The sequence below is a fragment of the Tenrec ecaudatus genome, chromosome 1 (assembly GCF_050624435.1).
Source record: "Tenrec ecaudatus isolate mTenEca1 chromosome 1, mTenEca1.hap1, whole genome shotgun sequence".
NCBI lineage: Eukaryota > Metazoa > Chordata > Mammalia > Afrosoricida > Tenrecidae > Tenrec > Tenrec ecaudatus.
The window spans coordinates 12,049,342-12,071,968 of NC_134530.1; the positions used below are offsets into that span (position 1 = coordinate 12,049,342).

The 22,627-nt window shown below is 56.1% G+C and overlaps 2 protein-coding genes across 3 annotated transcripts in view; one reads left to right on the top strand and one right to left on the bottom strand.

Moving 5' to 3' along the window:
• Positions 1-3,335: 3,335 nt before the first annotated feature.
• PIN1 (peptidylprolyl cis/trans isomerase, NIMA-interacting 1) lies at positions 3,336-12,364 on the top strand. The gene is made up of 4 exons (XM_075546536.1): positions 3,336-3,418; positions 5,278-5,490; positions 10,807-10,917; positions 11,806-12,364. Exons 1-4 carry the CDS (start codon positions 3,361-3,363, stop codon positions 11,913-11,915), a joined length of 492 nt encoding a protein of 163 aa, XP_075402651.1. The 5' UTR covers positions 3,336-3,360; the 3' UTR covers positions 11,916-12,364.
• Positions 12,365-15,770: 3,406 nt separating this feature from the next.
• The window catches only part of OLFM2 (olfactomedin 2), an 88,784-nt gene continuing 81,927 nt past the window's right edge, over positions 15,771-22,627 (bottom strand). For both annotated transcript variants that reach the window (XM_075546555.1, XM_075546547.1), the window contains exons 2-6: positions 21,870-22,019; positions 19,254-19,400; positions 18,413-18,632; positions 17,963-18,069; positions 15,771-16,917 (exon numbers count right to left, since the gene is read on the bottom strand). In XM_075546555.1, coding sequence (XP_075402670.1) covers positions 16,240-16,917; positions 17,963-18,069; positions 18,413-18,632; positions 19,254-19,400; positions 21,870-22,019 — 1,302 coding nt within the window. In that variant the 3' untranslated portion in view covers positions 15,771-16,239. The remainder of the gene's footprint in view (positions 16,918-17,962; positions 18,070-18,412; positions 18,633-19,253; positions 19,401-21,869; positions 22,020-22,627) is intronic.

Here is a 22,627-nt window from a genome sequence, read left to right on the forward strand (position 1 = left end):
TGGAATGGGTCCAAAGGGCGGTTTTGTAATTGAGGGGTAAAATTAAAGAGATATCAGACAAGATAGGGCATGCAATTGCTCACATCCCGGATGGGACAGCCAGGAGCCAGGTCCAAGCAGAGAGAGTGAATATATTCCTAACCAAAGTTTTTATACCCTGAGGGGGTATGCAAGGCCCCCTAATTACCGTTAACCACATGTGTAACAGGAAGGGGTTGTTACTATAGGCATACATGCAATAGGAGGGGGACGAGCTAGGGGTGTACACGAAATAGGTAGGAGAGGCACTAAAGGTACACATGTGACAAGATGGGTAGACCCTAGATTCAAGATGGCAGCCTCACCTTGGTCTCCTTGAGTTGGCTTGACCTTGTCTTTGGGCTCTCCTTTAGGGGAACAATCCACTACCCTTATTGGCAGGGAGTAGGCCCTACTTAGGGTAGGATAGACTATAGAGTCTGATGATGTCTGATGCCCTCAGAGAGATAACCTTTAAGCAGCTGACCTCCAAGTGTAAGACACTGACCATGGGTTAGCAAGCAGTATATTAGGTATGGCATATAATATGGGGGGCAACCTGGGGAAAAACCTTTCTGTATCCCACAGTCAATGACATTAAATTTTTCCCATATTGCATTGAATCACCTTCCCCTGGAATGCGCACAGACATCTCTTCTAGTAGCCAAATAGCTTTCTTATTTGTCAGAGTAATCCAGCCTCTGACAACCGTGGGGTCCGTGGGCTCAATTGTGCAGTGATAATATGCAAATGTTATAAGTAAAGTCATAGATGATAGGAGGGATAGGAGAGAAAGTAAAATGAAGGAGTCAGACACATTTCATAGTAGCATGCTCACCTCCAGGCCGGCCATGATCTCAGCAGCCAGGTACACACACACACACACACACACACACACACACACACAGAGAGAGAATATTTCTAATTAAGGCTTATGTATATTTAGGGGGTATACAACACCCCCCCCCAATTACAGGTAACCACATACGTAACAGAAGAGGCTGTCCAATAGGCATACAGGTGACAGAAAGGGGATTAGCTAGAGTGTACACATAATAGAAAAGGGAGGGACTAGAGCAGCGGTTCTCAACCTGTGGGTCGCAACGACCTGGGGTCCAACGACCCTTTCATAGGGGTCACCTAAGACCATCGGAAAACACCTATTTCTGATGGTCTTAGGAACCGAGATACTGCTCCTCTGTCTCCAGGTGGCCCACCCACATGCAGATATACATACAAATATTGTTACCTGGGAAGACTGTTATCCATGCTGCACCATGCTTCAAGACAAAGTGTCATTGATTTGTCATTAGAAGTATTTCACAATATATAATGACATGTTTTTGTGATTCATCACTATGCTTTAATGATGCTCAATTTGTAACAATGAAAATGCATCCTGCATATCAGATATTTACATTATGATTCATACCAGTAGCAAAATGACAGTTATGAAGTAGCAACAAAAATCATTTGTTATGATTGGGGGTCACCACAACATGAGGAACTGTATTAAAGGGCCGCGGCATTAAGAAGGTTGAGAACCACTGGACTAGAAGTACACAAGAGATGATGTATGTATATGTATGGATTGTGATGAGCCCCTAATAAAATGTTAAAAAAAATAAGTACACAAGAGACAAGTTGGGTGGGCCCTATGTTCAGATGGCAGCCTAACCTTGGTCCTCATTGAATTGGTTTCACCTTGCCTCTGGGCTCTCCTTCAGAGAAGCAATCCACTATCCTTATCAGCAGGAAATGGGCCCCACCTAGGGTGGGACAGACAATAGTGTCTGATTGCTTTAGATCAGGGGTGTCAAGCTGGCCGCCTGGGGGCTGCATGAGGCCCCCAAGGTAATTTTTTTGTGGTCCACGATGCTCTGAAGTAAAATGTAACCAGGGAATAGTGTGTACGGTATTGCCTCAACCTCCCTTCAGTGCTGTTTTCTTCATTACAATGTTTTCTCTTTTCATTTTATTTCAGAGCATCTCGGCTGCAAAAAAAAACTACCTGGGGTGGGGGGCTTCCAGTTTGACATCCCTGCTGTAGATGGCTGATGCCTCAGGGAGCTAACCCTCAAGCAGCTGATCTCCCTTGTGTTGTAAGCAGCTTCCTAGGTTTGGGGGTGGGGAGAAAACCTGGGGAAGACCTTTCTGTATCCCACACTTCTTTCTTGGCATAGACCAGTGAGTGCTTACCGGGCTGCATATTCTAATACTCTATTGTTCAGCATTTTTTCCCTTTTTTCTTTTGCTTTATATCATTGGCATCTTTCCATACAAGAGCTCTGTATCAGGTCTTTTTACTTGGTGTTGTCTATAGGCTGCTTTTGCTTGACACTATATATGCTCTGCTGTACTTGCCCCCTCGCCGCCCCACCCCCCGCCCTCCGGCATCATTTAAACGTCACTTCAAACGGGTGAGGTATGCAGTATTTTTTTTTTTGGTATGCAGTATTTCTTAGCCCCATTTTGCAGGTGGGGAAGCTGAAATGCCGTAGCAAGTGCTGCAGTAAAGCTTTGAACCCGGCGTGCTCTTAACCTCCCACATCTTGCCTCTCGTTTGTTGTCCGCATGTGCTCATGTCGTTGTTCAGCATTTTTTTTTAATGGTCATACATGCCTGTAGATGAACTGTCAATGAACGCTTCCTTTGGGAGTAGGTGTGTGGGTTGAGTAGCTTCGGGAAGGCTCAGCTTTGACCGAATAATAGGGGATGAGTTCGCTTTTGAACAGCTGGAGGAGACAGGTGGAGAGAGGGAGGATGAAGGAACCAAATTTAGGCTCCAGGATGCTAGCGACTACTCACCGTGGCAACGCCGTTGCTATGGCAACGGAGAGGCAGCCCCGCCTCTCCCGAGTACCTCGTCGGCCACCGTCAGCCCCGCACCCGCCAGACACTTCCGCATGGGGAGGCACCGAGCGGTGGCGCAGCTTCAGGATTGGCTTAGGAAGGCGGGAATTGACACTGCGGCAGCCAAACAGTAAGCTCTTTCCTGCCGGGGTGTGTGGTGCGGCAAAGGACGCCCAGGAGGCGTCGGGACGTCTTCGGAGCTCGCCTCTGGGCGTTGAGAAAGGCGGGCTTTCGTCCCTTCTCCGCCTCTTAGGAGCCGAAGGGGCGGGAACGGGCGAGGCCAACCATGGGCGGGGCCCAGGTAAAATGTGCGCGGACCCGCCCACCTTCACTTTGGACCAATAGAAAGCAAAGGAGCGAGTGCCGACGGTTGGGACGCCCAATCACTGTTGCCGCTCGGTTCCGGGGCGGGGCGCACCGAGCCAATCAGTGACGACGGCGGGCGGGAGCGGGAGCCTGGGCGGAGCGGGCGCTGCGGCAGGAGGGAAGATGGCGGACGAGGAGAAGCTGCCGCCCGGCTGGGAGAAGCGCATGAGCCGCAGCTCAGGTGTCGCGGGGGTCGGGGCTGGAGTGGGGTCTCGCGGGCCCAGAGAAGCAGGGCTCGAGCTCGCCTTTGGGGGGAAGCGCCGTCGCCTCTTTCCCGCGGGGGTGCCGGCGTCTCCGTGTCGTTCCCGAGAAACGGCCCGGCCCACCGCGTGGGAGCTCCGAGCCTCTGGAGCGGGGGCGCGGGGGGCACTGATGCGCGGCGGTTTCAGGGAGGCTCAGTGTCTGCAGGGCGGGTGAGAGACGGATGAGTGCGCAGCCTCTGGCCGGATGCCCCTGGCCTTGCCCGCCCGGCAGATCCTCCCTGCCTTATGCGGCTCAGGCCTCTTGGGGACGCCCCTGCACCCCGCCGGGCCCGGGCGCATCCCTGAAGGAACAGCCCACCCTCCTGTTCGGAGTGTGGCCCCGAAGTGTTCCGTGACTCAGAGTCTTCAAGCCCCGGCGTCCATATCTGAGACTGCGTCTGGGACCCAGTTACCCCGCATTAGGCTGTCCTGACCCCTGTGTCCTGGGCTGGATTTGAAGGTGTCCCCCAACAATAGGCCATGTCTGTGTCCGCGTCCGGCGCAGTGCCAAGCGCCTGAATGTGTTCGAGTGGCCACAGTCGTGGGAGGGAGTGAATCATGACCCCCTCATATTGCAGATGGGGAAACTGAACCTTCCCACAAAACTTCTGGGGGCTCCTCTGAGGTTGACTTCAGGGATTGGGGACAGAGCTCCCTGCCCACGCCCCTTAGTAGCAAGCTCCCCAGGGAGTCACCTCATCTAGCACTGCTCAGTAATCATTCCTGTTGGCTGCGACCTTACTATGTGTCTGGCACCCTGGGGAGCATTCTGCATGGGTCCTCAGCGCTCCTCGTGAATCCCACGGGTGCTTATTCTTTCACCCCAACTTTTGAGAGCAGAAAGCTGAGGTTCAGGGAGCCAGCCCCCATTGCCACAGTGTCTAACCAGATTCACCCTTGACCCAAGTTTTTGGCGACTCCAGCCTTTCACCTGAACCTGCTGCAGAAAACTCTTGCCCTGCCCACCTCTGCCACCTCATTCTGGCACTTTCTACCCACTGGACCGCTCCACGGGCCAGACACCCAGCTGGACCTCAGTGTGTGCCTGGGCCGAGGAAACAGGAAACATCACTGCTGTTCCCAAAGATGGGGAAGCCAAGGCCTCAATTTTGCCCTCCAGAAAAGGGAAAGATTGCGGTCACACACTTGAACAAAAAAGTGATGGCAATAACTTCATTGAGCTTTTGGTGGAAGTCAGTCAGTGAGGTTCCCAGTGGACAACTTCCACCCAAAGTGTTTGATGGCATCAGTTGTATTTGCTACACTGTATCAGGATTCTCTTCCATTGTGTTCTGTTTGTTCCCTCTCCAGCACAGAGTCCCTGCCAGAAAAAAGAGCCGTGACCGTGTAGTGGTTACAAGTGGGGCTGCGATCCCCAAGGTCAGCAGTCCAAAACCACCAGCGGCTCCAGGGGAGAAAGACGGGCTTCCAGAGTGACAGGCTTGTGAACCCACAGCGTAGTTCTTCCCCGTCCTATTGGGTTGCCATGAGTCAGTTGATTCGCTGGCAGTGAGTTTGTGTTTGGTACTTGAGTGAGGCAGAGCCGGATTTGTCCCTAGGTGTGCTCTGCACATCCTGGCTTGGCTCCAGTGATCTTTCTCCTTGCAGTTCTCAGTGAGTGAAACCCGGAAACCTTCTCATTTGCTGGTGTAGTGCCTGGCTGCTCCACTGCAGAGCTGGCTCCCTAAGGGCAGGGCCTATGGGCACAAGGCAGGATGAGTCCATTGAAACCTTGTCCTATCTGGAGAAGGACCCCAGAGCACCAGTTGAATGGTTCCCGCCTCCTCTGCCCCTCCAGGCCGGGTGTACTACTTCAATCACATCACCAATGCTAGCCAGTGGGAGCGGCCCAGTGGCAACAGCAGCGGTGGCAGCAAGAACGGGCAGGGGGAGCCCACCAGGGTCCGCTGCTCCCACTTGCTGGTCAAGCACAGCCAGTCGAGGCGGCCCTCGTCCTGGCGGCAGGAGAAGATCACTCGCAGCAAGGAGGAGGCCCTGGAGCTGATCAATGGTAAGCAGTGCTGGGGCAAGGGGCTCAGGGTGGGGTCCTCAGATGACCCTGCGTCATCCTGCAGGGTGTCAGCCGGCGTGGAGGGCCAGGTGGGTAACAGGAACTTGGCCCACGTCACAGCCGCCTCTCTTTGTCCGGCATTCCCTGGGTGAGTCCAGGTTAGGGTTGGAGGACCCAAGCCCGGAGGCTGGCAGGTCTATGCTGATTGAGTAGCTGTAGGCTGCCAGCTCTGCGACCTTGAGGACTTGGGTTCGCTTCCTGAGACTCGCTGTTTTTCCCTCTGTGAAATGGGCATCAGAACACCTTGTATCCGAGGGGCAGTGTTTCTCAGTTCCTGTCAGATGACTCAATAAGCGAGGCAAGCACAGGCTTACTTGTGCTTACCGAGGCATCTGTAGAGACTGATTCCACTTTGGTTTTTGCACCACATCGGAGATTCTGTTTTTGTCTTCCTCCTAACCCCACAGCGCTTGCCTGCAGAATTCAAGCCAATTTTCAGCCCCCTGTCCTAGATTGGACTCAGAGCCATAGTTTGTGGAACCCTGAGCTAGAGTAGTCCGCGATAGCTGTTTCTGTCGCGATGTGGCTGTCACCATTTAAATTCATGTACTGCAAGCAGTACTCAAAAATCGGTCCCTGCATTTCACCAGTTGCCCTCCACACCAGCTCCAAAACCAAACTGGCTGCCCTCATACAATGAAGCACGAACAGCTTCTGGCCTCTAGTGGCTACTCCATCCTCACCAGCAGGCGTCATCACCGCCATTGGCAAAGCATCAGTGCGGGCCCAGTCCAGGGCTTTCTGTCACCTGCTCACGTGCATGTGCCCACCGAGTGCAGCGTATGGGTGCCTGGGCGCTTCTTAGGGCTTAAGCCAGGGTGTGGAGAGGAGCCCAGTTCTTGGAGAAAACCTTAAAGGCACATGAAAGAGCTCGGCTCTGGACGCGCAGGTCCCGGCTCTCGCCTCTCTGTATTCCCAGCGCCCACCCTGCCGCCTGGCTTGCAGTCAGCTCCCAGAACACACCCCAGTAGCAAGCCCAGGGTTCCTGACAGAAGGAAACGGAAGCCTATATATGTCTCATTCAATTAAATTAATTCCAATCAAATAACCCCGAAATTTCAGCTCCTCAGTCCCACCAGCCACCCTCAAGACCAGCAACGGCCACAGTAAAGAGGCCTTCAGGTCATTTCCCACAGGCCTCAGGGACCTGGAGAGCGTCCCTGCGGTGCTGGTGCTGTGCCGGCAGGATGAAAACTCTGGCTGGTGGTGTCAGACAGCCGAGCCTCTGTCTGGGTGAGAGGAGGGAGCAGGTGGAGAAAGCCCAGAGGGAGTCACAAGATGACCTCGGGGTGCTCCCCGTTCTGAGGTGCCCTGTGCTGAGACCTGTGGCCCTTGTAGGAGTGCACAAAGGGCACTCATTGGTAGTTCAGCTGCCGGCGGTGCTCTCACTGGCAGAGACGGGTGGAGAGGAGGGGACAGAGTGAGCCGTGGGATGGCCAAGGAGTGACCAGTGCGGGTGATGGCACCAAAGGACCTGGAGGTTCTTAGAGAGGGACAGCTGGGCCTTTGGGCTGAGCTTGAGGCTGTGCCGACTCAGAGTGGCAGCAGGACCCAGGGCAAGGACCTGGTAGTTACAGCTAGAGTGGCTGAGGCTCAAACTGGGTGGGGTTGTGGGATGGGGAAGGGGACAGGTTTAGCAGGCAGGCTCAAAAGGACTAAGTAATGGGTTAGGTGGACAGGGGCACCTAACTCAGAGATAGTAGGTTAGGTCACCAGCTGGATTTCAGTGCCTGTCTGCTGTGTGACCTCCAGTGAGTGGGTCTGTCTTGGTGCCTCAGTTGGCCCCTCTGTAGAAACGGAGGCTGGGGTGCCAAGAGCAGGGTGCTCAGCAGGGCGATGGGTACAGTATCCGGTGCAACACTGCTCTGGCCTCACCCAGACCTCAGGTGTGTGTGGCCGAGGGAGCTGCCGACAGGGCAAGGCCAGGGCAAGGCGGAGGCTTAAGGCCACCCCTGGCTGTATTCTCTGCCCACAGGGAGAGCTCTAGGCAGAGCCAGGGATGACAGGCTCAGCATGCAGCCCCTCTGTTGACCTTGGGCCCCTGACCTCCCTCCCTGGGTCTTTCGACCTTCCAGTCTTGAGATGCCCCCACCAGGTGTACTCAGTACCAGGTACCCACGTGTGATGTCAGCAAGCTCCGGGCCTCTGGACCTTGTTCTCCCTTCTCCAGAAGTGGTCTGGGACAGTCCACTGGGCTCCTTCCAGGTGGTCAGGACATGGTGGCATGGGCAGTGGACTCCCCAGCGACAGCCTGGGCTTGACACTCCCCACCATCAGTTAGCTGCTGCTCCCCTGTGCCCCCAGGGGACAGACTGCCCACAGCAGCGAGTGCCAGCGCCTCCCGCTTTCTGCTGAGACTCCTGTTCCCAACCGCGCTTCCTCTGCAGCTGCTGGGCCTCGGCCAGAGGCTGCCAGGATCCTAGGGCTGACTGGGTGTCATTGCCGATGTCCTTGTCTAAGAAGGCCAGGCTGTTGAGAAGCTCCATTTCCCATCCTTGGTCCCCCTTCTTCCTCCTCCCCACCCTCTCCAACATGCCCTGCACTTCAGGAGCAAAGAGCTCCTCCGGCCTGGTGTCCTGGGTTAGGGGTGCCCCTTATCTGCTGGCCTCCAGGCTGGCTGGCTCGACAGTCCTTCTGGGCTGCTTCTGGTGTGGGGCTTCTTGGGACACCTCTTTTCCTGGAGAGTCACCTCCGCCAGTGATGCTCGGGTGGCTATGGGCTGGAAGTACCTGTGCTGACCCGGTGAGCAGGGCTGGGACTTGATCCTTACTTGGGGTCCAGGGCCACCCGTTTGCACCCTGGCTCCTCCCTGCCGCTGACACTGGTGCTGGGCAGGGCCTGCTCTATACTAGGCATGGCTCCAGGCAGCAACTCATTGACTCTAAGGTCAGACTTGTTATTGCCTCGTTTTACAAGCTTGGCAAGTGAGGCTCAGAGGCACACAGCACAGGAGTGGCATCGGTGCTGTCTGAGCCCAGGAGTTGGCGGCCTGAGGCTGCCCCTCAGCCTCCAAGGGTCACTGAACAGGTTGGCTTGGGGTCTGCCGGCAAAGGCAGACGGGCTGTGAAATGTCCCGGCACTCCAGGCTGAGAACCCTCGAGAGACTGCCCTGGGTCCATGTGGTTCTGGGGTTTCCTCCGAGCACAGCCTGTAGCTCCCAAAAGGACTGTAGGTGTTCCCTCTGTCCTCTCCCCATAGCATTGGGATTTGAGGGTCATGCCGGAAGCCGTGCGGCTCTGGCATGTCTGTGGCATTTTTCTGTCTCCTTCGCTCATGAGCCCCGCCGATGGCAAAGAGTGCCTGTGCAGTCCCTCAGGAACAAAGCCGACTGAGCCCGGCCAGGCCTGCCCTCGCCACGGAGGCAGCAGCATCCATAGGAGGCCCTTGGCAGTTGGGGTTTTTTGGGAAGGCTCTGGTCAGAGGCCATCCAGCCCTGCCAGGCAGGAAGAGAGGTGGATGCAGGGACTGGGAGGGGTGGAGAATTTGCTGAGGGGACGCACAGGGGTGTGCCGGCGTTGGCAAGAAGCCAGGAGATGTTTGTTACAAATCATTTCCGGGCGTCAGGAGGATAGGGCTAGGGGCTGGGCAGGACTCCCTCACTGGCCAAGTGGACCATCAGTTGGGCCTCTCTGGCACAGAGAGCGCAGCCCAGGGAGTCAGGGTGGGGCAGGGGGGTTTGCCCAGTGCAGCATTGCAGGCGGAAGGCACTGCAGCAAGCCGACCCCATGATGAGCTGACCAGACGGAGAAGTCCGTGTAGGAGGGGAGTGGTAACTGCAAGTGATGTTTGTCAGGGGCTCACTGTGCTGCCAACAGACCTTTGGTGGGTGTGCCTGAGGGGCCTGCTGGCCGGAAGCAAAGGAATGGTCAAAGAAAGGTAGGGATGACAAGCACATGGGTCAGAGGGGGGTGATAGGTAGGCCCTGTTTTCTGACTACATGGATCAGATTCCAGGATGGGCGCCGGCTCCACCACAGGCCCTGGAAGATGGACCGAGGTGACATTTCGTTCACGGTGATATTTAGGCCAGGTCAGTGTTAGACAGACCCACCCCCAGTCTCTCAGCACAAGTAAATGGGCATAACCAGTGGTGTAGCCTTCTGGCCCTTGCCGGTGCCAGGCTGATATGTGAGTGGCACTTCCACTGGGTTACTGAGTTGTCCAGTAGGTGGGTGCCAGGAGCCCCCAGTGGAAGTGCCTCAGGTGATACAAAGATCCCTCCAGGCTGAGCCTCACTGGTGGAAAGGAGCCGCACAGTCTAGGGTGGAGTCCTGCACAGAAGAACCTCAGAGAGACTGGGAGGCCCCTCCTGGGTCCTGGAGCCTGCGCAATGGCTGTGCTGTGGGAACAAGTTGGAGACTGGCTGGACAACCGGTCTCCTTTGTGACTGTGTCTGTGTGGCAGAGGTGCTGCTTGAGGCTGGGTTGGTGGGGAGGGGGGCAGTGGCTGACAGGAGCGCCCAACACCCTCCCACACACCACAGGAGATGCTTGCCTGGAGTGTCGCCTGGCGCCCTCTGCTGAGAGCCCGCTTCCTCACTGTTCTTGCCCTCCCTGCCCAGGGAGACGGCCCTGACTCAGGGACCCCAGGACATCGTCTATTGCATAGCTTCCCAAACACATTTGACCTACTGCCCTTTAAAAAAAAATACTCGGCGCCCCCCCTCCGGCAATGACAACCTTGTGCCCAGGATAAAGTGTAGGTAGGTTATCTGCTTTACATACACCCCACCCCCTGTCGTTCAGGTGCCTCCCGCGGGCGGTATTACCCATTTTGGGAGACACTGATCTATGGGAATGGCCTGGTGTTTGCTCCAGTGACATGTGGGGTACCTCAGCATGGCCTCAAACCCCCCAGCCAGCCACCTGGGCCTCCTTCAACTTGAACAGGTGGGACAACTGCGGCCCACAGTCCTGACCTGCCTTTCTTTTAGACACCCCCTGAAAACTTGCCCTCAACTGCCTTGGGGGCCTTGGGTCCCAGCCCACTGCTGTGGGTTCAGCCTCCCCCTTCTATTTCCCGGCCCTGCTTCCCTCTCTCCTCCGTGGAGGGGTGGTGGTGGAGGGGTGGTGGTGGTGGTGGTGGGTATGTGTCGGTCGCACGTGCAGGGAGAAGGTGTTGGTGGATGTGTATTATGTGTTTGGGTGCTTTGTAGTGGGTGAATGTGTGAGCCCTGGACTCATTGGGGTGGGGGCTGCACCGCTGTCTCCCCCCCCCCGTGGGGCCGGCCCTCGAGCAGCTTCTCTCTTGTCTGTAGGCTACATCCAGAAGATCAAATCCGGAGAGGAGGACTTTGAGTCGCTAGCCTCTCAGTTCAGCGACTGCAGCTCGGCCAAGGCCCGGGGAGACCTGGGTGCCTTCAGCAGAGGTGTGCGAGGAATGGGCACTGCCACCCCTGGGGGACCCCCGCCTTTCTCCACCCACCAGGGGACGTGGAAGTGGGGAGGGCTCCTTTGGGGGGTAGCCACAGTGCTCGAGCCTCCTGGGTCCACCAGGTGGCAGCAGTCCCTTTCTCCAGGCGTGGAGACTGCCCTACACCAGGGTCCCTGGTGAGTGCATCCCGCTTTCCCTCTAGGGTTATTCCCTTCAGGGGTGTCACCGCCTCTGTTCAATTTGTCCCTGATATGGGCCCATCGAGGCTCATCCTGTCATTTGCCTGCCATGTCGGGAGGGTAAGGCTAGAGCCTCGAGAGGTCCCATAGGGGATCCGTCCCCCCGACCTGTCCCCTCCACACATCTCAGTAGGGGTGAGGGATGGGAGGGGGTCCAGAGGACAGCCCAGAGCACAAGGGGTGGGGGGCAGACGCACCTGCTACTGCTCTGCTCCTGGTCCTCCATCCAAGTAGAAGCCTGGGGAATTGGGCGCAGCATCCTTGGGTGGCGGGAGCTGGCCAGGGCTGTGGGCCACCGCCCAGGAGGCAGGCATGACAGATGATCTGACAGGGGCAGGGAACCGGCCCAGGGAGACAAGTTCATCACCAAAATGCGTCTCTAAGCGCAGCAGCGACAGCCCGGCCTGCCATCCCTCATGCTGTCCGAGGCTTCCTAGGGCCTGCTAATGGCCCTGCTGCCCGGCTGCGCCACGGCTCAGCACCGTGACGGCCATAAACGGCATGATGGATGAGGCTGGAGCTCGGGCACCAGTGGGGCCCCATCTGCTCCCTCTGCCTGCCCTGGCCTGGCCTGCTGGCTGGCTGGCTGGCTGGCTGGCCGGACCTCAGCCCCCACCCACCGTCTGTCCACATGGTCCCCCCAGGCCAGATGCAGAAGCCATTCGAAGACGCCTCATTTGCACTGCGGACGGGGGAGATGAGCGGACCAGTGTTCACGGACTCCGGCATCCACATCATCCTGCGCACCGAGTGAGCTGCGGGCCACCAGGGCTTCCGGTGTGTCGGCTGGCGCTCCAGTCTGCGTAGGGCACTCAGTATTTATTCTTCCTACACTGGCTCAGAGGGGGCTCTTCAGGACCTGGGGCTCCAGGGCCCCTGCCCACCCCCTGTTGGGGTGATCCCTGCTAGACCTCCCTCCCTCTGCATCTTAAGGAATTGACTTCAGAAGGGCCATGAAGGGGGGAGGGGGCTTCCAGAAGCACCTGAAGGCAATGACCTATCTCACAGGAGGCCTGGTTCTTAGCTGCCCCTCCCCCAGGCCCGGGAGGGGCAGGAGGGCCAGGACTGGTTAGCTTTAGTTCCTCTATTCAGCTGCAAAAAGCAGATGCTTGACTTGGAGGCAGAGGGGGCCTGGCTGCAGGACCCTCTCTGAGGGGCAGGGCAGCACCCTACCCTGCTCTACATTAAACCTCGGAACCGGAACCACTGCTCCTCTGTCTGTGTCTCCTTCCCACCCTGGGGTCTGGGTGCCATCTCCCCCCACCGGAGCTTCCATGCTGCAGCTCTCTCCCCTGAGAAGCCACACTTGTCTTTGGTCTGGAAACATCCTGCTAGGAATGACCAGCTGCTCAGTCCCAGGGGGTTCCCAGGGCCCACCAGTCCTTGTGTCACCCCCACCCCGGGCATGCCAAGCGTCCCCCAGGACACATTTCAAAGGTATAACCACCTGGGCCCCTCCCATAGCTCCCTGTGCAGAGGGGAGGGGAGGAGGCTCTGCCAGGGGTCTTGAGAGCCAGCGCCGGGTGCTCATCTTCACTGCGCTCCCCTGCTCCCCACACCCCAGGCTGCTCTCTAATTAGAAGGCTTCACACCCAGCACCCTGGGGCCTGCTCCCATCACCGCAAATGCTTCTGGCAGGCAGTTCATGGGTCCAGCTGCCAGACCCAGCATCCTCCGCGGATGCTGTTACCATGGCACCAGGGGGGCCCTGCAAGTGCAGCATCTCTGATAGGGCTCTGGCCCAGCCCTTTTGGGAGTGGAGAGGAGCCCTATTCTGGGAGTATGGCGGTTGGGTTAACAAGGAGCAGAGTGGGCCCCTGGGTGTGGGGGACTAGTGACCAGGGGTGGGGGCTGGGAGGGATCAGTCTACTCCCAGTCCCTACTCCATTTGATGCAAATCTAGTTTGGGGGTTTAAGCAAATGACACACATCCCCACGCCCTGACCCCCCTCCCCTGCCCCAGCTATTTGCACATCCTTATAAACACTCACCTTGGCCAGTGACCCGCCTGCCTGCTGCCTGCAGGGGACTTGTCTGTCTTTAGGAAGGTTTAATGAGTTTCCTCTCTGTGGACTGACTGGCCATCTGGTGGGAAGAACTGGGGGCTTGGCTATGCCCCCAAGCAGGATTTTCTCTCCTTGCCTGGGGGACCCTGAGGAAGATCAGAGATGAGTGGCCAGGAAAGATGTCCTCAGCCAATGAGACTGGGCGTGAGTGCCCTCCTGGGGGTAGTGTCACCATGTAGCTGCCCACCCCCTCCCTCTGTATGTCCGCAGTGCCAAAATATTAATAAGGAAAGTTGCTGTTGGATAAGCATGCCCCCAGAGCCCACTCAGTGTCCAGGTGACGCATTATTAAGTAGCTGTGGTTTCTCTCACCTGCTCCGTGCTCCCAGCCACTCCTGCCCACCTTGAAATTGAGGCTGTAAATCCCAGGCCCTTAGGACAGGGACAGTGTGGTCCTGTCTCAGACACCTCCCCACAGGGCTGGTTCCCGGCAAACTTCAAGGTGCAGTGAGCACACTCGAGTCTGCCCCGAGGGGCCTGGGGAGAGGCCTGGCCATCAGCTCCCCCCAAATCTGCCACTGAAAAGCCCGGTGGGCACAGTTCTATTCTGGTACCCAGAGGTCATGAGTGGATTCTGGGGCCACATACACTCACCCAGGCCTTTGTGGCCTCGGGCAGGGCTAGTGGGGCACCTCACACTTGGGGTAACACAGTCACCACCTTGGCCCCGAATCTTGGCTTCCATTCATGGCCAAGCACGCTCAGAATGAGAGAGAGGAGTCTGAGTCTGACTCGCAGGGGGTGAATGCTGGCCCCAAACAACTGTGTGTGGTGTGCCTGAGGGCACGCAGAAGAGGATGCTGGGCACCTGTGAGTCTGAGGGACTCAGCAGCCACAGCGGCGGCCATACCCCACCTGGTCCTGTTTTCTGGGTGAGGAAGTGGGTCTCCAGGTCTATGTGGCTTTTGGACTTCTGCCGTGTCAGGTGCCTGATCTATGTACGGAGGATCCTGACTGAGGGAAACCTGGGCTGCCGCCCACATCCCACTTCCCCCTGCTGTGGGGTTTGCCTCCAAACAAGAATAAGTTGGGGGATAGGGCGCAGCAGTTCTAATCCCCTGTCACCCTCGTCTGAGTATGGAGGGAAGAGCCTGGCAATGTGCTAACTCAGGGATCGATTCCCTCTTGATGTCAAGTTTGTTAATTTAAATGGAAATTAATTGCTTTTCTTGAAGATTCCTGTAGAAATTGGTTTTAAATGAGCGCATTAGGCAGTCGCATTTTTTATTCATTGGTTTCATTCCCAATATGGCCTTGGTGCCCGCCTTCCCGGAGATCCCAGCACGGAGCGGAGATGATTTAATCAGGGAGGCCATTAATTAGAGATGGGGTGGGACCGGGTGGGGGTGGGGCTGCTCTTCCACTCTGGCCTCCATCATAACTACCCCACGAGGGTACTTTTCATAAGGTTCCTGATCCAGACTCAGTGGGGGCTATAAGTTGGGGGAGCACAGGGGTCCTCTGCACCACCACCTCCTCCATCCTCTCCTGGATTTAGGAGAACTTGACCTCAAAGACAAATCCCCACCCTCTTGCTGTCCTCCACGCTGTCACACCCCATGACACTCAGATGGTCCCCAGCCCCACAGTCACGTCACCGAGAGCGCCAGGAGATCTGGCTGATGCACACCCTCATCTTGGGCCCCCTCTGTGGCTCCCAGCTTCCTTTTAGTCTTCTCTCTAAGATTTGGGGTTTAGTCTGCCCCTTCTTCCAGCCCTTATGGCGTAGTGCTCACAGGCTGGACTGTAGACGAAAATCCGTTTGAAACCACCAGCTGCTCCTCGGAAGCAAGATGAGGCTTTCTACTCCCATCAAGAAGTACAGTCTCAGAAACCCACCGGGCAGTTGTAACCCTTTCCTATAGGGTCGCTATGAGTTAGAACCGACAATGCCAGAGAGTGGTCCTGAGTTTGGGTCAATCCCTTCTAGACGCCCTGTTTTACCTTCCTGCCATCTAGATCCCCTGCCCTTGCCTGTCCCTGGCAGTCCCGGCCAGAACAGTGGGCTCCAGGACAGGGGCACGGGGTGGCAGGTAGCGTATTCACCAAAGGCATTGAGCACAGTGTGCTCCTGGTGTCCTGTTAGACCAGATAAGATTTGCTTAAAATGATTTTGAAATGCCGAAAGTAAATGGAGTATTTTTTTAAAGAGAAAAAAAAAACATCTAAATTCTTAAGAGCGGCCAAATTGTTAAAAACTGAAAAAGTTGCCAGACTACTCTGCGAATGCGCCAGCGTGATCGATCAGCGAAAACCCCTGATGGGCATATTCATTTGAGGCCAGTTTTCATCGTTTCGAGCATCTCCTTGGTTGTTTGGATCACACTGCTTTTAAACAAATTGTTTTCGATCGGAACCATTTCTGCGTTGGGTTTTGCTTCAGGGAGTGGTGAGTGGCCAGCCGCACCCCGATGTTAGCCCCACTCTCCTTAGGTCACTTAAGCTCAAGTCGTGGGACCAGGGGTCCCCAGCCCCACCAGGAGCCGGCGTCCACCTGACCCCTTCTCAGCCCCACTGGACGCAAAAGAACGACCCAAGTGCCCTAGTGTCAAAGGTCCCGTTTATTCCAGCAATCCCAGAAAGAAAACGTGTAAATAAAAAAAGGAACAGATGCATGCACTCAACTCCTTTGGAAGAAGGGCAGGGGGGTGGGGAGGGGAGGGGGTGGGAAGCAGAGAGGGAGGCGAGAGATCAAAGAGAAACAGATGGGAACAGAGACCGGAAAGTCATTGATGAAAAGAGGTAGAAAGAAACAGGGACATCCCAAAAAAAGGGGGGGGGGCATGGCAAGGAGAGGGCAGTAAGATATAGAAATGAAGTATCAAAAGGAGAGGGGAGGGAAAAAAGAGAGGTCTTGGCAGAAATACAGGGGCCCGAACAGAAGCTTGGCAGAAAGGCAGGGGGCGCAAAAGAAGTGGGGCGCGGGGAGAGGAGCCACGAGAGACAGCAGAGAATTCACAAGGGAGACAGGCAGCGTGGGAAGGGCCCCCGGGGGCCCCGGTGTGGCAGCCCCTAGGGGTCCCCTGCCGTGCTGATGACGTGGAAGAGCGTGACGTTGTAGAGCACCTGGTGGCCATTGTTCCAGGTGTAGAGCGCGCGCTCGCGCGGGTTGTAATCCAGCATGGAGATGTGGGAGTACTGGTTGTGGAAGGGCACGTCCGTGTACTCGTAGCTGGACGTGTTGGTGAAGTAGGCGAAGTACACCTTGGCCCCAGCCAGGTGGGAGTTGGTCACGTAAAGCACGCCGCAGATCATGAAGGCCTCGCCGGCACTGCGCTTGGGGTAGCCGGTGTCCCAGGACCGCATGACCTCGAGGGTGTGTGGGTCCAGCCGGCTGACCACGATGTTGCCTGCGTTCTGGTTGGTGGTGTACACGGCCCAGAGCCCGCTCTCGTCCACCATGAAGTCCATGTCGGAGAAGCCACCCCAGGAGTAGGGGAAGGTGTTGTTGTAGCCTGCGCCCGGGAGGCTCCTCTGCACGAGCACGGAGCGGGAGCGGAAGTGGTACTTGACCACCACGTTGCTCTGGTACTTGTTGTAGAAGAGCGAGCCGTTGTACACCACGTGGCCCGTGCCTGCCCACGGCTGGGGCAGCAGGTGCTGGATAAAGTTCTGGCCTTTGATGAAGTCGCCCAGGGTGCGGAACTCCAGGACCCGCCGGCCTTTGTAGTAGCCATCCATGTACCAGACCTGCAAGAGCAGTCGTTGGTCACTGGTGTGACCCCGGGGTTCCCAGCAGCGAGGGAGGGGTCAGCCAGGGTCACTTGAGGTCAACAGGTCGTCTGACCACTCATGCCCAATCCCCGTCTCAATGACTGAGATCATTTGGTCAGGGAATGCCTGGAGACAGACACTAAGTGGTCGGTGCCCGGTCCATAAGGAGCATGGGGAATTGCAGTCCTGGGGATTCACGTGGCCCAGAAAGTCACCGGTCCCTGGGCACTGGACAGTCAGTGGACCCTGGGAAGGCACGGCCTGATTAAAGCTCATTTGAATTCATCGCCATGGGGGTCACACCTGTAACCCTGACCTAGGGCCATCACCATCGTGCTCATCAGCACTTTCGAGCACCCTTGTTAGGACTGCCTGTTGGGCTAAGTGGTTCATACTCCACTGCGCTGATAGAATCACGGTCATTTTGAAGGTCAGGAAATTGTAGCTCGGAGGCACTAAGGGACCCCCCGAAGCAGTAGTGGGACTGGCATAGGAATCTGATGCTAAACCCAAGCTGTTAGCCACTCGTTTCTCATAATCCCCGAGAACCTAATGATCATAATGGATTGGCGGTTAGCCACTCCCTGTAACCTATGACGTGCCACGGCCACCTGGTGGCCCCATTAGTCACTAGGAAGGTCATTGTTGATAGATAGTTCTAGGCAGGGGGTCACATGGCAGTCACAACTCTAAGTCCAGATGTCACTCAATGGGGCCAGAGGGGGCCAATCTGTAACCCTTGGGAAAGGACTGGTCACTGGGTAACTTAGCGATGAATGGTCATTGGGAGCTGGTCGGTGGCACTCAGTAACCACTAGTCCTTATACAGTCATGATGGGAGGTTAACAGGCTCTGTGAGTTCACCGGATGGCAAAGCCCTTGGTCATTGGTGGTCACTAAACCATCAAGGGGAGGTCCACACACCGCCACACTGTGGACCACAGGAGTCACCAGTGTGGCATCGCTGGGCAGCCATGGGCTACATCCCTCCCCCTCCCCATGGGTTGGCCCGGTCACTCACCCGGCTATCCGCACTGGGGGACATCGTGTCAGTCATCCAGGAGCCAAAGCGAGACCCCATGGCCCGAATGGTGATGGGGTTACTGACCCCAGTCAGCTTCCCACAGCCTGAGGGCCGGAACAGGAGTGAGCGTGGGGTGAGAAGCGTTCAAGGGGGGCAGGGCAAGGGTGAGGTATTGGGGATCTAGATGGGAAGAGCTTGGATCCGGGGTGAAGAAGGAGACAGATATCTGGCCCCAATATGGAATCGAGTTGGGGAAGTAGGGAGTTGGAAGTGAAGGATCGGGGACCATTCCGAGCACACCTTCTGAGGACAGGTTCGGCCTGTGTCGGGAGGTCGGGGGTCAAAGCTTAGAGGTTAGAGATCTAAATCATGCTCAGGCTCTGGGCACCCGGGTGGTATTGAGGTTGGGCGTGAAGGTCAGGGGTCAGAGACAGGAGGGAAGCATACCCAGCTTCTGAGCGCAGGCATGGAGCCGGGCCTCCAGAGCCATGACTCGCTGCTGCAGGTCCTCGTACCCATAGGCACCCATCTCTTCCTGGATGGCTGCCAGGCTGCCGGAGAGGTTCCTCACCTCCTCCCGAAGGCGCACGATGGTCCGTGTGTCTGCCTTGTACTGCTCCAGCACTAGGCTCAGGGGCAGCAGTTCTGTCATCCTGTCCTTCAGTTCCTGCCCACCCAGGTGACACCATCACTGATCTTGAATGCTGACATTTGACCTATGCCCAGCTTCCACCTTTGACCCTCACTTCATCTCTTATCTTTTTTTTTGTTTTAGTTATTTTATTGCGGGCTTGTACAACTCATCACAGTCCATACATCCATCACTTGTGTACATTTGTACATGTGTTGCCCTCATCATTCTCAAAACATTTGCTCTCCCTGGCATCAGCTCCTCATTTTCCCCTCCCTCCCTGCTCCCCCTCCCTCATGAACCCTTGATAATTTATAAATTATTATTTTGTTATATCTTACACTGTCCGACATCTCCTTTCACCCACTTTTCTGCTGTCCATCTCTCAGGGAGGAGGTTATATGTAGATCCTTGTAATCAGTTCCCCCTTTCCACCCACCCTCCCTCCACCCTCCCGGTGGGGCCACTCTATCATCTTTGATGCCTATCTGGCCCTTGATATTTTGACTCACGCCGGACCTCTCTCGATGGGTTCTAGATCGCAGCCAACCTTTGGCTATTCCAGGATATGACCCCACTCTTGGAAATAATTAACCCCCTCCCACCCCCACCCCGAACGATTTCCCCGAACTCTGACCCAAATCTTGAGAAACCCACCTGGAAGCTCTTGGTGGAGAGGGACCCATCGGCCCCCCGGAGCCGTGCATCCAGGCTCCGCATCAGGGTCTCCATGCCACGCACATACTGAAGGTCCCGATACGTCCGCAACTCAAGGACTTCCATGGACTGGGACACATTCTGGACCTGGGGAGGGGGACAGCTAGGGAGCAGAGACTCCTTTCTCACACCCCTTCTCAGGGAAGCTACAGACAAGGCCCAATACTGAACGGGCCGGGCACCTTCTCCTCCCTGATCCTACTAGGAACCTCCATGTGCCATCCTCAATCCATCCACCCCCTCCAGACTCCTACCTGGGCAAGCCACGGCAACCAAGCACCTCCTCCCTGCTTTCCGCAAGACCTGCGGTCAGTAGTCCTCAGAGCAGCTAGAGAGAGCTCTCAGAGAGAGAGCTCACCTCTTTCCCCTGCTCACCGAGACCTGCAGGTCCTGCGCCCTCACCCTCTCTGTCCTCATGACACTCGTCCTCGGGCTCTGAGCTGCTCTACTCCACCTCTTTGTGCTTGCTGGCCCCTCGACCTGGGACGCTGAGCCTCCTCCATCTTTCTACGGCTGCCCCCTTGACTCTCTGCCATCCTTCGTGTCTCACCTTCTCGGGCCTTTCCTGACCACCTTGTACTCTCCTCTTGCCCAGGTTAGCTATCCTCTGGAATGGTCTCACTCGTCTGCTTCCGGCAGGTGAGTGGATCAGCTGCATCTTATCCACCTTGACACCCCCATTGTGTAGCCCGGCTCAACGAAGCCGCTCCACAAATGACTTTGCAGCTGAACGCAGGAACGCAAATCCCCCCCAACAACCCTCTGTCTTCTGTGGGGTCCCCTTCCTCCTACCTCTACCCTGCTGAGGTGAACTCCATCAAAGACACCACTGAGGATGCTTCTCGAAACACGCAGACCTTCCTGAACAGTGCTTCCTGTTGTGAGAGCTTGTAAGCTGTCAGAAACACAACAGCCCGAGACGGACCGTGGGCGCCAATAACCCAGTCATTCCAACGCCTAGAGACCCTAACCAACAGAGCAGAACCACTCCTGGGGGGTTCCCAGAATGTAAATCTTTTTAAAAAATCATTTTATGAGGGGCTCATACAACCCTTATCACAATCCATACATACATCACTTGTGTCAAGCACATTTGTACAATCGTTGCCTTCATCATTCTCAAACCAATTGCTCTCCACTTAAGCCCCTGGCATCAGTTCCTCATTTCCCCCCTCCCTCCCCACTCCCCTCTCTCTCATGAACCCTTGATAATTTTTTTTTTTCACAAGAGAAAAGCTTGTAGTTAGTTCAGGGATCATTTGCTGAAACCCTTGATAATTTATAAATTATTATTTTGTCATATCTTGCCCTGTCCGACGTCTCCCTTCACCCACTTTTCTGTTGTCTGCCCCCCAGGGAGGAGGTCACATGTAGATCCTTGTAATCGGTTCTCCCTTTTCAACCCACCCTCCCTCTTTGCTTCCAGTATCGCCACTCTCACCACTGGTCCTGAAGGAATCATCCACCCTGGATTCCCTGTGTTTCCAGTTCCTATCTGTACCAATGTACATCCTCTGGTCTAGCCAGACTTGCAAGGGAGAATTCAGATCATGATAGTGGCGGTGGGGGGTGGGGAGGAGGAAACATTTGGGAACTAGAGGAAAGTTGTATGTTTCATCATTGCTACATCACACCCTGATTGGCTCGTCTCCTCCCCGAGACCCCTCTGCCAGGGGATCTCCAGTGGCCTACAGATGGGCTTGGGGTCTCCACTCCGCACTCCCCCTCATTCAAAATGATATGATTTTTTGTTCTGATGATGCCTGGTACCAGACTGTAAATCTTTACAGGAGCAGACAACCTCAACGTCCTTCTGTGGGTTGGAACCACTGAGCTTGCTGTTGGCAGGCCGGCTCTTAAGCCCCTCAACACCCCCAGGGTTCCTTGTGGCCACTGAAAGTCACTGTTAACCACCAGGGGCAAATTGCTGGAGAGAGCAGTCCCAGTGCTGTGGGCAGGGCAGGAGCTGGTGGATGGGACCACCAAATTTCTTGTCTATGCTGGGCCTCAGCCACCTCCTCTGTAGCCTGAAGATGGGAGGCTGGACAGTCCTGTGGGCAGCAACCTCAGAGCTGACTAGTGGACTGGCCTGGGCAGCAATGAGGTTAGAGGTGAGACTGTAAGGGAGACTGACCCTTCTTTGGAATGTACCAGGTGGGGAGCTTTCGTATCCATCAGCACGAGGGGCCAGCTCCTACAGGTGAGTCTTGGTGTGCAGGGGAGACCTCACCCCCGCAAGGTCTGGACACAAAGCCCCTTCTCCATCATGGTGCGTCTTATGAGTGGGGCACCCATGGCGAGCCTTGAGTTCATACCCAGGAGGCTCTGATGATGCACTTGGGGTCCTCTTCCCCACCCCAACCCCTTCAATAGTGCTTAGCTCCTCCTTGAAAGATACAATGAACAGATGTTGAAAGATATAGCCAGGGGAGCGGAGTTGGATTCTCAGCCAGCTTCCAACAGCCCTCCTGGTCCCCTCTGACCTGCATGGGGTGGAGGGAGGGTACAGTGGAACAAGGAACGGTCTCAGTCCCTCAGGCCCTGGAAGGCTCCTACCTTCTCCATCAGCTGCCGAAGCTCTCGACTGCGGCCGTCTCGGGAGCAGGTGCTCTGTGCAGGGATAACTGCGGTGCAGATGCATTTTCCATCCGGGGCCTGCGCTGAGGTGTACAGCTGCCAGCCCTCCTCTGGGCTCTGGAACAGGGTCTGTGGAGAGGTCAGGCTGGGGTCAGAGAGCAACCACCCAACAGGGGGTTCGAACCACCCCCTAGGGTCACGACAGATGCCCTTTTTGGCCAGCGGAGTGTGCCAGGCCCTGGGCTGAGCTCAGTCCATCCTCATGCAGCGCCGTTTTTCCGATGGAAAGGCCAAGGGTTCAAGAAGGATGATGAGGCAGCAATGGAGGGAATTGAAACTCACCCTCCCATTCCAGGGAATTAAGGAATCGGAGCCCTTCCACAAGACGGAAATTCATTCTCTTATACACCGCACAACCCCGCCTCCACAATCCCCCACTCAAAACGACCCCCAAGTTGGACTTCCTTCTCGACTTCCCACGCCCATGGTGACAAGATAGGCTGTGGCTGTATCTAAGGGACCAATAGACATCATCATGATAAATGGAGGAGGAGAATGAATTATCAAGGATTTCCCTTTGCTAGGACCCACAATTGCTGTTCATGGAAACAGCAGTGGAGAATCCCATGGATGGGTTACATTGGACAGATCTGCTGCACAAGAGCTCTGTAAGGTCTTGAAGAGCAGGCTGTCATTTTGAAGATTAAGGTACAGCTGACCCCAGCCATGGTATTTTC